This window comes from Callionymus lyra, chromosome 8, assembly GCF_982586985.1.
Source record: "Callionymus lyra chromosome 8, fCalLyr1.hap1.1, whole genome shotgun sequence".
Classification (NCBI taxonomy): Eukaryota; Metazoa; Chordata; class Actinopteri; order Syngnathiformes; family Callionymidae; genus Callionymus; species Callionymus lyra.
The window spans coordinates 282,671-295,758 of NC_141825.1; the positions used below are offsets into that span (position 1 = coordinate 282,671).

A 13,088-nucleotide genomic window follows, 5' to 3' on the forward strand; every position below is an offset into this window, starting at 1 on the left:
AAATAGAGTCAACCATCAGGACATTGACGCGTTTGTTATGATTACATTATTAAAACTCCTCACTCCATAGTCCTTGTTGCCATAGTTTAGTCAATACACAGTGTCTAATGTAGAAAAACTTTCAATTCAATTCAATTCAATTTTATTTAAAGTGTCTATCATAACAAAGTTATCTCAAGACACTATACAGTTGAAATAAGACTATAGTTGATTAAGGAAAAATAGATCCCAGCAATTCAACAAAGAGCAAGAAGCGAAACACTGTACAGTGAACTATGGCGAGGAAAAACTTCCTTTTAGAAGGCAGAAACCTCGAGCGGAACCTGACTCATTGTTGACGGCCTGCCGCTTTGACCGGGATCTGATGACGTGGTGAGGATCCTGGATCAGCAGCAGCTCTGGAGGTGGAGCCCTGGGGCTCTGGGAGAGAAATAAAAAGGTGTGGGTTTAAACTGCACAGGTGATGAATGTAATGTAGAAAAGAAGGATATACAGAGCTCGGTGTCTAAAACTCCTCCAGCATTCTCAGTCTATAGCAGCTAAGATAAACAGTTAGGTTAGTTATAGCAGCTAAAGATAAACAGTTAAGTTAGTTATAGGCTTTATCGAAAAGTAAGGTTTTAAGATTGTTTTTAAACATAGAGAGGGTGTCTGCCCTCCGGACTGAAGCCGGTAGTTGGTTCCACAGCAGAGGGGCTTAAAAACTGAAGGCCCTGGCTCCAAATATACATTTAGAGATTTGTGGTATAACTAATAGATCAGAGTTTAAGGATCGTAAGGTCCTAGAGGGTTGTAAGTTTGGATTAGATCTTTAATGTATGTTGGTGCTAGACCATGTAAGGCTTTATAGGTTAGGAGAAGGATTTTAAATTGTATTCTAAATTCTACAGGAAGCCAATGTAAAGAAGACAACACAGGGGAAATGTGTTCGCGCCTCTTAGTCTTAGTCAGGACACGAGCTGCAGAGTTCTGAATGAGCGGAAGAGTTCTGAGAGACTTTTTAGAACACCCTGACAGAAGAGAGTTACAATAGTCCAGCCTGGAGGTGACAAAAGCACTTTCAAATATTGTATAATGTTTACAACTGTTCAAGTTTTATTAAGATCCGTTTATTTGTTTCTAGAGTTGCTTTGCTTGAAAAACATCAACAATCACATGAAAACAGTGTGATCAACAGAGTATATTTATTCCTTCACATCATCATCATCATCTCTAACACTTGTACAGGGTGTTCAGTCTGGCGATGTCGTTCCTGCTCATCTGAGAGCCAGTTCCAAACTCGACGTTGGCGTTGGGGATGGGCACCATGGTGGGCTTGTTGTTCCCAGAGAAAGCGTACCTGGAAGTGTTGAGCACATGTTTTAACAAACAATGTTCCAAACATGACACACCACAACAATGAGCCATGGATGAAAGAATTGTATATTTACTTGTGGTACTGCATGACAGAGCTGTAGTCGTACGCTGTGTTCTGGTTCAGCGTGCTAATCTTGTCAAAGGCATATTCCCAACCTGCATCAAACATAGGCATGATTTTTGATCAAGTCAGGCACCAGCTAGTTAATCGGGCGTTGTGTTCCGACCAGACTGGATGTTTTCCCACAGAATCCTGATGTGCTGGTCCCTGTCAGAGCGACACTGCTCGTGGTTGAAGCCCAGTGCATGCAGCAGCTCGTGCTGGACCGTGCTGTGGTACAGACAACCCTGGCGGTCCAGGGACAGAGTCTGAGAGTAACCACGGCGACCCACGTAAGAGTAGCAGCTGTTGTCGCACAGAGATTGGAGTTAGAAACACATTGATATCATCCATCATTTCACTTGTCTATCACCAGTTGGTATTCTGCTGCAGCGCCTAATCTGATGACATTCTCAGTGACGGTGATGTCATAAATCATTTGGCTCAGTACACAGTCGTAGTGAGTGTGTGAGCATGAAAGAAAAGTTACCTTTGGAAAAAGCTGCTGGACCACAGATTTAGTTCAGGCTTCACATTGATATAAATGTCAGTGACAGTATCACATACTTACATTTAAGGGAATCTGCACCTATTTAAGATGGTACCATGTAGTTACTCAAATTCAAATGTATTAAAATAAAATCAAAAGGTAGATTGTTTAGAAAAATCATACTTTGGAACCTCATTCTACACCACACCTGGGCAAAGTGCGGCCCAGGGGCCACATGTAAGTAAGTAAGTAAGTAATATTTATTTACATGTGGCCCTTTGACTGTATTCATGCGGCCCTCAAGAGGTCAGAGTAGAACATAGGCATTATTTCCAACAGCTTTCAATTTAATATTGAGTTTATTATTGCATTAACTCTAAATATATATATATATATATATATATATATATATATTTTTTTTTCCTTTCTGATTTTTTTGTTTTTACTTTTATGAAAATGTCTTGCCAATCAAAATTATTGACATCATATTTAGAGAAATAGGTTATTTTCCCATCATTTTCTTTTACTAAAAAGGTTTATAAAAGTGTTTTGACATGTTTATTTTATGCTGATATTTCTTTCTTTACTATTCTTACTTGCTTTGTTTTTTCAAAATTTTCTGTCATATTTTAGCTCTTCGCTCTTCTCCTTTGGATTGACGGCCCCTCACAACAGTCACAGTATATAATGTGGCCCCAGAGGAAATTTAATTGCCCACCCCTGTTCTAGACATACATTTTTTAGTAGCATGGAGTTATTATTGAAGCTAAAGATATAAATGCAACATATATCTGCCAATACAAGTTTTTGAGTTCATGGTTTTATTTTATTTTATTTTCTCCAGGCACATGAAATATTGTGTTCCTTGTGTCATACTTTCTTTTGATGATTCAATCGTCAGGCTAGCCGAGTCGAAGAAGATACGCAGTGGTGCTCAGAACAACCGAAGGACATGTGAACAAATAAATACAAAACTAAATAACTGACACAAGTGTTAAGGAAAATGCCGTTTCTCCTGCTGCAGATGCACAGAAACTAAAGTTTAAACAGATCGTGAATATCCCAAAAGGATCAAAACAGTTCTATCTACATCAGACACGTACAGTACATACATTCTTAATATTTAGCACACAAGGTCAGGAAAAATTAGTTTATTCTAAGTTTAAATGAAGATAAACTCTTATATTATACCAAGAAGAGTGTTGAATAAAAGGTTATTCACCCGCTGTCGGACTGGATGTTCAGATAGTCCTTCTGGTTGCCACGGCGGACGAAGCGGATGCAGGAGACGTCGTGGAAGGACACGAGGCCTCGCTCGATGATGCTGCGCTCACGGGAAGCTGACGCAAAACGAGCAGAAACATTCATCTCAACACAGAGGTCTTGTCAGGCGTTCACAACCCTTCACAGTCTAATATTGATGCTAAACATGTGATGGATATTCAGAAAAACAGATCTAATCCGAATTTAACATAATCCAAAGCATGTTAAAACTTTCTTATAAAATTACCTTAAAGAAAATCGAATGCAAAATAAACAACGATGCGTAGCAATATTTATTATCCACTCTTTTGGTTTGAAAGATAACAGTCATGAAGGTTCAAATGTCACTGAAGGAAAAACAATGGTTTATAATCATGCAATAAGGCATTTAAAGTCTATAGATCACACCTGGGAAAAGTGCGGCCCGGGGGCCACATGTTGCCCTTTGACCGTATTCATGCGGCCCTCAAGAGGTCAGAGTAGAACATAGACATTATTTCCGACAGCTTTCAATTTAATATTGAGTTTATTATTTTATTAACTCTAAATATGTATATTTATATATATATATTTTCCTTTGTGATTTTTTAGTTTTTACTTTTATGAAAATGTCTTGCCAATCAAAATTATTTTCTATCGTATTTAGAGAAATAGGTTATTTTCCCATCATTTTCTTTTACTAGAAAGGTTTATAAAAGGGTTTTGACATAGCCAGGTTTATTTTATGCTGATATTTCTTTCTTTACTATACTTACTTGCTTTGTTTTTTCAAAGTTTTTCTGTCATATTTTAGCTCTTCGCTCCTCTCCTTTGGATTGACGGCCCCTCACAACAGTCACAGTATATAATGTGGCCCCAGAGGAAATTTAATTGCCCACCCCTGCTATAGATCAACTGGGAGAGTGAAGAGGAGTGACTCACAGAAGTGAGAGGCGATGACGTACGGCACATAGACCTTCCCATCCGAGGACTTGCCCCACATGCAGCCTCTGGAGGTGCATGGATCAGCGTTCCTGTCGCTCTCGTGGTCATAAGCGATGTCATCGATCACAAGGGGCTCATCGCTCCTACGAACTAACATGGAGAAAGTAAGTCAAAAAATATACCATAATATAATAAAGAGACATAAATATATTCCAAGTGCACTGTGTTAAATTAAACAAAACCAGCCAAAAATAAAGTCATGAAAACTGCTATATGTATAAATATATTTAAAAATGTTATACACTTTAAACCATACAGGATTTCAGTTTTTTTTATAAAATCATTTGTACACCCAATTGTTGAATTTTCAACTGTGATGAAACAAGTCTCAGCTGATCAAACAAGATGTTTATTGACATTGAAAAGGAGCAGAAACAGTATTTTTGCCACAATTCCTACTTTTCTATTTCACTGAATAATTGCTTAATTCAAACATAATTCTTTTTTTTTTTCATGCGATCGTTTTTTGTGTGTCGTTTTTTTTTTATATATAATTTAAATTTGCCATTATTTGTTGAAGTCCATTATATTTCTCTGCAGTATTCCTGCGGTTTCAGTGTCAAATGATGTTTTCTTCAACGATGGTATCATTTTCAAAATCATGACTCAAGCAGCAGATCTCTCTTGATATTATTTCAACAATGATCTTCTGTATGCTTAGAGAAGCTGGTCTTCCAGACAGTTTTCTGTGTGTTTTCTATAAAGTACTGAGAGAATTTTTTTTTTTTACATGCAAGGAACATAAAAATAGAAACAGGCATCAAGCCTTTATCTGAATATCTAAACAAATGAGATACACTTGGCAGTGGGGCATCTAAGATTTAAATTGAAGCTACATTTTTCTGACACCCGGGGGTTGCCAGAAACAAGATTCTAAAACTAGGACCCGTGTCATCCCCTAGATACCTTGAGTAGAGCGGCAGATTCTATGGTCAGAGACGGTCTTTAGACGGAAAGATTGAGCTCAATGAGTTCAAACCTAATATAAATAAAGTATTAAAGTGCTAGTGATGTCACTCTAACTAGTAACGCTGTTAAGAGTGACGTGTGAACGTGGTGGTGATCTTACCAACATCCTTGTTTGCCCTATACAGCAGCTCAGACACTGGGAGGTCCTGCGTCAAAGATTTTGTTAGCAAGTAGCACCCAAAATGATTTCCTAAATGTATATATAATAAGCATAACCAACAGTTTGTTTAAAAAAGCTGCCCAAGAGTGATAAAACCATTTCTTTTTTTACTGTTCAGCTGAGGATAAATACCATGGATGTTTAAAAGGGACAGAAAATAATATGCATATCATGCAATTATAGACTACAGGATATATAATATCCTTAAAAACTAAATTCATAATCAAATTAGATTTGGACTAACCCAAGTTAAATGGAGAAGTGTATTCAGTATATTGATTATAATAAGTTTTAAGAGACCAAATCTCAAAACACAAGCTTCAGATTGAACGAAGAGTAAACGCTCACCTGTTCGACTCCCAGGCAGCAGCTGGAGACCCCGAGGAGAAGCAGCAGACCGAGGGTGGACATGTTGGACTAGAATCTGGACTGGTAGGAGGGGAAGAGTTTATATCAGTCACTTTGGAGCGATAAGGGGAACGTTGCCTTGAAAACATGCTGCTGGTTCTCACCTGGAATCCAAGATTAGTCCAGAGATTGTTTGAGACTGCAGATCTGGGACACACCTGTAATATCCACAACCAGAACCACATTTCCCCCCCCCCCCATCATCGGTGAAGGAATTTTGCTTTGGTACAGTCGTGCAACATCCAACATGAAAAAATGGAATCTGAAACAATACAGTTTAACTACCGTATTCATGTGAAGCTCAATCAGAAGAGAAAATATAAGCTCTCATAATCCAGAGAGGGACAATGGGACTGAGAAGAGGAGCCATGAGGAGGAAAAGTGGGTCCAGCAGAGAAGAAAGTAGTTTAGCAGGTTTGGTGGAAGGAGACATGAATAGGACTAGAGGAAGAAGACATTAGGTCAGACATGATGGGAGAGACCAGAACTACGAATGTGACTGTTGAAGTCTCGCTGAGACATGAAAAAAAAAGAAGAATCCGCTCAGTATTTAATTTTAAAATATTTTATTTAAGAACGATCTGTTTTCAGACACTTACTGACTGTCAAGGTTATCAACATTTATTCACACAATCATGTTAATTTAAGTTAGTTCATTCCTTTGTTTAAAATGTTTCCATCACTTCACGAGCTCATTCACTTTCTACATTTGAGTTGGACTGCATTGTTGGGTGAAGTCTGCATCAGAAAGACAGGTTGATGAGTGGAGCGTTCTTCTCCTTGTTCTCCGGGCTCCACTTGATGAGTGGAGAACTCAGGTCAATCAGCTGCCGACGGACAACAAGTGACAACTGCTTATTCGGTTTCAGCAGAAATTGGGACGATTTGTTCCAATACTATTAATAATTAACTGTGACATTGACAGCTACATGAAAGTTCAACAGCAAGCGACCACTTAAGATTTCTTCTAGCTCATAGAAAGAGGAAATCCTCTTGTACCTGGGACATGGTGCCGGACTTGCTGTTGGTGCGGATCAGATCAGGGGTGTTGGTCAGATCGATGAGAAGCTTCTCGTGTGGATGCAGGTTTGGAGCAGGAAGGTCCAACAGAAGAACCTGAGCACGCAAAGTAACCACATCAAACTACTGTAGAAATGTAGGTCAAGATTACAAACTATTTTCTAAATCCACAAAGCAGTGGAACAGTTTACTTGCAAAGTAAGAGAAAACAATATATTTTGTTAAAAAGTTTGTGTTTTATTGTTAAGTTACAGTTTCCAGCAACATTTAAGTACCGTTTGGATAACCCCTACCCCCTGAACACAGACCTGGGTAAAGTTATGCCCTTGGCCACATGTATCACTTTTTCTGTTTTTATGTGGCCCAAGATCATGTAGAAACTAACCATTTTGAAAGGTATTTATTTCTAGTCTTCATTACTTGTCTCTAAATATGACTTAAGGGTTTTTGTTTGTTTCTTTTCATATTTATTGACCCTGAAACAGATTTAAGTGTATATAAAAACATTTGGAAAATAGTGCTTTTGAATCTAATTAAAAATGAAATCAAAGTTTTATAAAGAAAAAAAAAAGAAAATAAACAACATTTTTTATATTTAGCTTGTTTTTATACTTTTTAATCCATTTTTGCTTGACGGCTCCTCACAACTGCCACCGTTTAAAATGTGGCACCAATGCCCATCTCTGCCCTAACACTAAAAAGCTAAAGTTTGGAATGAAGCTTGCATTTTTCATTCAAGATGGTCAGTTTCAAAACTATTGATCCGGGACCTTTGTTGTATTTTGAATTAGATGTGGCATGTGTGGAATATTTAATCAGCAATTGTCCCTCTTCTCTCAACACTCATATAGATTTATATCAGAAGTTATTTTTCCTCAATTCTAAATTGTGTAGCGTGTGACCTCTGACCTCTTGCAGTTTGCTTAGTCCCTCTTCCTTCGTCTCCAGCTGAATGAGGTTCGTGCCAGGCTGAGGTGAGCAGTCACTTGACATGTCAGTGTCTGTGGAATCAGACTGTTCAGGCTCCAGAATGGAGGGTGTAGTCACTGGAGCATCGTCCTCCAGACAAAATGGCTTGATGACTGGAACATCATTGGACTCCTCATGTTCAGCGAAGGCCGGGGTCGGACTACGAGGAGAAGAAGAAGATGGTAAAGTGGGCTCTGTGTTTGTGTAATCTTGAAAGCAGCGTCTCACCTGCGGATACCGTTCTTTCTGGCTGGGCTGGGGTCAGGGTCGGACAGAGGTCGTTTGATTCCCGTCCTGTTGGTTGGCGTGGCTAATGGTATAGAAGAACTTCCACGTCTCAGTGGTGTGGGAAGAGCAGAGGGACGACGTGCCTTTATTTGAGGTGACCTGCAGCCACCAGCAGGTGTACCTGTCTGGGGAGCACTACAAGACAAGTCGAACTTACTCACACGGTTCAAAGTCTTCCTCTACAACATGCTGTAGGTCCTTCATCATGATCAAGATCTTTTCAAGTTATTATCATCATCTGAAATCTTGAACAAGAGGTTACGAGAGCGAAGTCCATTATGACGTAATAATCCCCCCCCCCCCTTGTTTCTCCCTTGGAGGTGGAGACTTCCGGGTTTGATGGTCCATTGTGACAAATCTTAAAGCTTAACCAATCACAGCAGAGTGGGTGTGGTTATGGTTAACAAGTTTATCTCCAGAAAGCTTTTTAAGTAGATGGGACTTAGTCACATTTTCAATACTGTACTGTACTGATGAGTACAATAGAGGTCCAGGATAAAGGTAAGACACACTAATCAACACATTAGTTAAAAGCTAAAAGAAACAAGGTACACGCCAAAAAGTGACAGGTTCAAGTTTGAGAAGAAATCAGAGGGTGTCACCTACGCTTGCATTTTGCTCATGGAGACCAGCTGCTTTGTCTTCAACATGTCTGGACACATACATATTAGGAGACAACCATAAGCACATTGGAGACAGGACACATTAGAGGATATTAAACATCAATGAGTGGCATTTGTTGGTGGTGCTGACCAGGGAAAAGGGTCTTACCTTCCACAGTGCTGCTACCCTTTCTGCTGCCACTCGGTGTGGGTGGTACGAGGGCCTGAGGTTTGGACTTTGACAGTCTTGTGTTCTGTGAAGATGCAGGGACTAGAGCTTCGAAACCTCTGTTAGCAGATAGAGGCTGCAGATTAGTGACCTCGGTTCTCTTCAGCGGCGTGGACCTGCCAGTTTTAGCCTGTTCTGACTCCGACGTCTTTCTAAGGATGCTCGATGGTCGACGGGCACCAGTGGAAGAGGGCGTCTCTGCAGTCGAGGCGGTGACAGAGCGGCGAGATCTATTCTGTAAGGCTGGTTTGCTCACACGCCTGTTGACTGAAGTGCTGACTTTACCTGAGAAGAGACACTCAAGCTCTAACCTTGATGTATAGACGATGAGGACTTGATTATACGTGTACCTGGAGCAGGGGAGAGAGAAATGCTGGAGTTGAAACTGGAGACAGATGACGATGATGAAGACGTTTTCCTTCTTTCAGTCATTTGACGCGTTTGTGGATGCGGCGCTTTGACAGCTGACCACTTGTTTACAGCACCCTGAAGATAAAACAATTTATTCATAAATGGAAGCATATTACAATCAATTTAATTAAATCAACACTAATGTGGTGTAAATAAAAACCAAAAAAACATGCATTACCTTGGCAGGCAGAGTCCGAGCAGGTTTCCCAAGGCTCGAGTTGAAGGAAGACTCGCTCATATCTGAGGCCACACTCATCGAGTCAGAGAGCAGATCCTCACATGATGGTGCTCTGCTGGAAGGCCGAGAACTTGGACTTTTGTTCAAGCCTAGTGCCACCTGCAGGAGAATTACACCAGTCAGGTCAAGGTCATTACCACAGCACATGGAAACAAGCCAACAATGAAACAGAAAAGTCATTCCGTGTCACAATACTATTCATTTCAAAGTTTCAAGTCGTGACACTCAACTGCTCATGTTATTTACCTTTTAATGTACGCAGAAGAAGGCTATGGTTTAGCATCCATATTCACTATTCATTAATCTATGTATCAAGTATTTTTTTTATGTCGGGCTAAATCAATGTTTAAGTAGGGTTAAGGAAAGGGATCCTAGAACGAGACCAAAAACTGTCATAATACTTTCTGGATTTTAAAACTGAGTTGTACTTTTTCATTACATTATTATAAATGAGTAAATTTGCATCATGTCATTTTAAAAAATAGGGTGTAATGGATATGAATCGTATCAAAAACCTTTTTATTTGTAATGCGTGTACCAAGTTTGCTTCAATGTTGCTGGAAAGGTGGGTAAATCCCAGGGCATGAAAACAGACTTTTTCAGGGCTCATGTTTTTTTAAAGTATGAATATTTATGTTATAAAAGCTATGACACTTTCATAATAAGACTAGTAACGTATGAGAAGTTATAAGAATCATGTTTAACAAATTGCCAATTTTGTCACAGTGCAATTAGAAAAAGTTCACAGCGATGATAAGATGGCTTTTAGCGCCATCTAGTGAAAATGATTAACAGTTTATTGAGGGACTTGAGAAACATAGCTGATCTAAAGTACTATTTAGCTATATGTAATATCTTACCTTGCTTGGTGGCTGCAGCCTTGCTCGCTCCACTTTTTTGCTGGAAATTGAAGGTTTGTTTGGCAGAACAACACCAACACTTGACATGGCTTTTTCTCGAAGAGCTTGTGCAGGCTTGGATTTGACCGTACTTGAAGGACTTGAGATGCCAATTTGGGAAACAGTAGAGAGTCTGGATGATGTAGAGAGACGTGTGGCCAGACGGGTAGATGGAGCGGGGCGAGTAGAAGATCCTGGGCCAGAGGATGTAGAGAGACGGGTGGACAAACGGGTAGATGGAGCGGGGCGAGTAGAAGATCCTGGGCCAGAGGATGTAGAGAGACGTGTGGACAGACGGGTAGATGGAGCAGGGCGAGTAGAAGATCCTGGGCCAGAGGATGTAGAGAGACGTGTGGACAGACGGGTAGATGGAGCAGGGCGAGTAGAAGATCCTGGGCCAGAGGATGTAGAGAGACGTGTGGACAGACGGGTCGATGGAGGAGGCTGGGTACAGGAGGTGGAGACAATGCATGAAGAGAGTCGAGGGGCTTTAGAGGGCCGGGATGATGGCGTCACAGTTGAGCTGCTTCCTCTTAAAATACGTTTTTGGAAAACTGGGGGAAGTTCTTTCATTGGACTGTCTTGAACTATAAAGGTCTGGCGTTTCATAGGACTGCACACACTGACGGGTTGACTCAGCTTAATCAATTTGTTCTCCAAGTCCTGTAGAAACACTTCATCCTCATTGGAGGTGATGCTTGTTTGACTGTGCTTTTCTTCTTCTTTGAGGGGCACCGTGTTAGGCTCACAGTTCTGAAGATGGTCAACCAGTTTGTGAGCTTCTTGGAACACAGCATCCAGCTGATCTACAGATAGTGGGCTTAAGCTATTCAGCACACCTCCAACATCATCCTTGATACCCGATTGTAGACTGGGATGGGCAAGCATTTCCTCACGGCCAACTGAACCCATAAACACCTCATCAGCCACGGAGCTATAAAAAAAATATATAGATTAAAGAACAAGCATAGTATTGCAGTACTTCTGTGCACTGAACTTAAGCCACAATCCCTTAGTACAATGGTTACTTTCTTCTGATGATGGGGTCTGTTAATTTGGATTTTTAAACTAATTTCCTGTCTTTCCAACGAGTGTGTTCTCACAGTTCAATAATTCTGTAGTACTTCAGACACTTAAAAAGTAAGGTAAGTAAGGTAAGGTAAAACTTTATTGATGAACTCATACACAACTATCAAGTGTTGAACTCGCAACAGAAGTTTTAACCTTCACAGATTGTACAGACATGATATTCTACCCTGGATATATTGAAAATTACAATAGATGAATCTCGATTGCTATGAAAAACAAGCCACTAAATTCTCATTTGAGATTACTTGAAAAGTAATGCATTATGTGACATAACATCTTGACAGTTTTATCAGTGTTGCTTTATACATGTTATATAGTGCATTGTTTTAGTATTTTAAATTTTAAATAGGGATTAGGTTTAAAAACCATGACGCTGTAAGGGTTCTTAGTAGGTACCTTGATGAGAAGAAGCATATCATTTTTTATTCAACTTCCCCATTTATCTATTATGTGTCCGAATCAAGAATGAATAAAATACAGCCACCTATTACTACAAGGAGGGATCCAACAACTGCACACATTACCTTCCAATTTCAAAAATCTGGGCAAAAATTGTATTGGCTTGACTCTATATTTTCCAATTTATATCATATTATATTTCCAGAAGTAGATATCCAGAGGTATTAAGAAAGTAAATCTAATCGAATCAAATCTATTGCGACCGTACTTTGCGTATTTGAACTGAAATGTTCATGCTTTTATGAAAACCTGAGGAAAAAAACAAAGTGACGACATTTTATACCTGTTGGATGACCAAGAGACGTCAAAGTCCAACTTCTCATCCGAAACAAATATGAGATCTACAGGGGGGGAAAAAAAATGATAAAATGGTTTAGAACAAGTTTAAAGTGGGCGAAAATAGTTTTTGAAACCCCAACCTACCATTTGTAGCTGGGCAGTCCATCCTGCTTTCTTCTCTCGCCTACAAACAACCTAAAGACGAGGAGGAATGTTAAGTTATGAACATTGAATCATTATTGCTCGTTATGTATAAATACAGAAACGACACAAGCAACTCTGACGTTTAGCTAGTTAGCTTCGAAATTAGCAGCCAATGACGTTGAGGTTATGGACCCTTGTTTAAATAAATAAACACACGGATTTGACTCCAAAGCAAGTAAGTCCATTGATTGTTTAAGAAAAGTACCGACCTCTTGGCAAGCAAAAATATTTCAGAACGATATCAACTCGTCCTCTTAAAAAAACAGACGCTCTCGAACAATTCAAATCGTGCTGCGTGGATCATGTGGTTCATCGGGGCGCTCCCATTGGCCAAGGATTGTAAGACGTCACAGAGTGTGGAATCGTGGGAGTGGTAGTTTTCAGCTTGGATGCGAATCGGCGATCCCTTCCTTTTTCTGCAATTTACCCTTGAAACATTTTAATTAAAATTTACATAGTAATAATGATTCAAGGTCCGTGTAACTTTTGGTCATTTCGATGCGAGAGCAGATTTTAAAAAACGAAAAACGAGTGGTTATTCAATTTTCATTTTAAAAACGAAAAACAAAATACAGTGCGATTTTAATTATTTAAAACGAATAATTAGAATTGAAAAATCGGTCGATATTTAATTTTTAAGAACATTTTTTTACTGACGCACTAAAACAGAA

The 13,088-nt window shown here is 39.5% G+C and overlaps 2 protein-coding genes across 2 annotated transcripts; both read right to left on the reverse strand.

The window, feature by feature from the left end:
• Nucleotides 1–1,167: 1,167 nt before the first annotated feature.
• On the reverse strand, nt 1,168–5,733 carry LOC148072585 (high choriolytic enzyme 1-like). The gene is made up of 7 exons (XM_087797653.1): nt 5,671–5,733; nt 5,263–5,308; nt 4,131–4,283; nt 3,169–3,286; nt 1,584–1,762; nt 1,431–1,512; nt 1,168–1,339 (listed from the first exon to the last, which is right to left on the reverse strand). The coding sequence occupies exons 1-7, from the start codon at nt 5,731–5,733 to the stop codon at nt 1,213–1,215; spliced, it is 768 nt and encodes a 255-aa protein (XP_087653779.1). The 3' UTR covers nt 1,168–1,212.
• A 546-nt stretch (nt 5,734–6,279) lies between these two features.
• gtse1 (G-2 and S-phase expressed 1) lies at nt 6,280–12,708 on the reverse strand. Its single transcript, XM_087798207.1, has 12 exons — nt 12,627–12,708; nt 12,358–12,408; nt 12,218–12,275; nt 10,348–11,320; nt 9,428–9,586; nt 9,189–9,324; nt 8,779–9,123; nt 8,614–8,659; nt 7,948–8,142; nt 7,660–7,879; nt 6,730–6,846; nt 6,280–6,557 (listed from the first exon to the last, which is right to left on the reverse strand). The coding sequence occupies exons 2-12, from the start codon at nt 12,377–12,379 to the stop codon at nt 6,474–6,476; spliced, it is 2,355 nt and encodes a 784-aa protein (XP_087654333.1). The 5' UTR covers nt 12,380–12,408; nt 12,627–12,708; the 3' UTR covers nt 6,280–6,473.
• Nucleotides 12,709–13,088: the final 380 nt, after the last annotated feature.

Bases quoted from the DNA above. Each gene is read 5' to 3' on its own strand.
- LOC148072585 (XM_087797653.1), bottom strand. From the start codon at position 5,733: ATGTCCACCCTCGGTCTGCTGCTTCTCCTCGGGGTCTCCAGCTGCTGC. The intron at 1,763-3,168 runs GTGAATAACCTT...GTGCGACAACAG, and splicing joins AACATCCAGTCCGACAGCGG to CTGCTACTCTTACGTGGGTC. The intron at 1,340-1,430 runs GTAAATATACAA...CAACACTTCCAG, and splicing joins TCTGTCATGCAGTACCACAA to GTACGCTTTCTCTGGGAACA.
- gtse1 (XM_087798207.1), bottom strand. From the start codon at position 12,379: ATGGACTGCCCAGCTACAAATG. The intron at 9,124-9,188 runs GTACACGTATAA...GTCTCTTCTCAG, and splicing joins TTCTCTCTCCCCTGCTCCAG to GTAAAGTCAGCACTTCAGTC. The intron at 6,847-7,659 runs GTCAGAGGTCAC...TTGCGTGCTCAG, and splicing joins GACTAAGCAAACTGCAAGAG to GTTCTTCTGTTGGACCTTCC.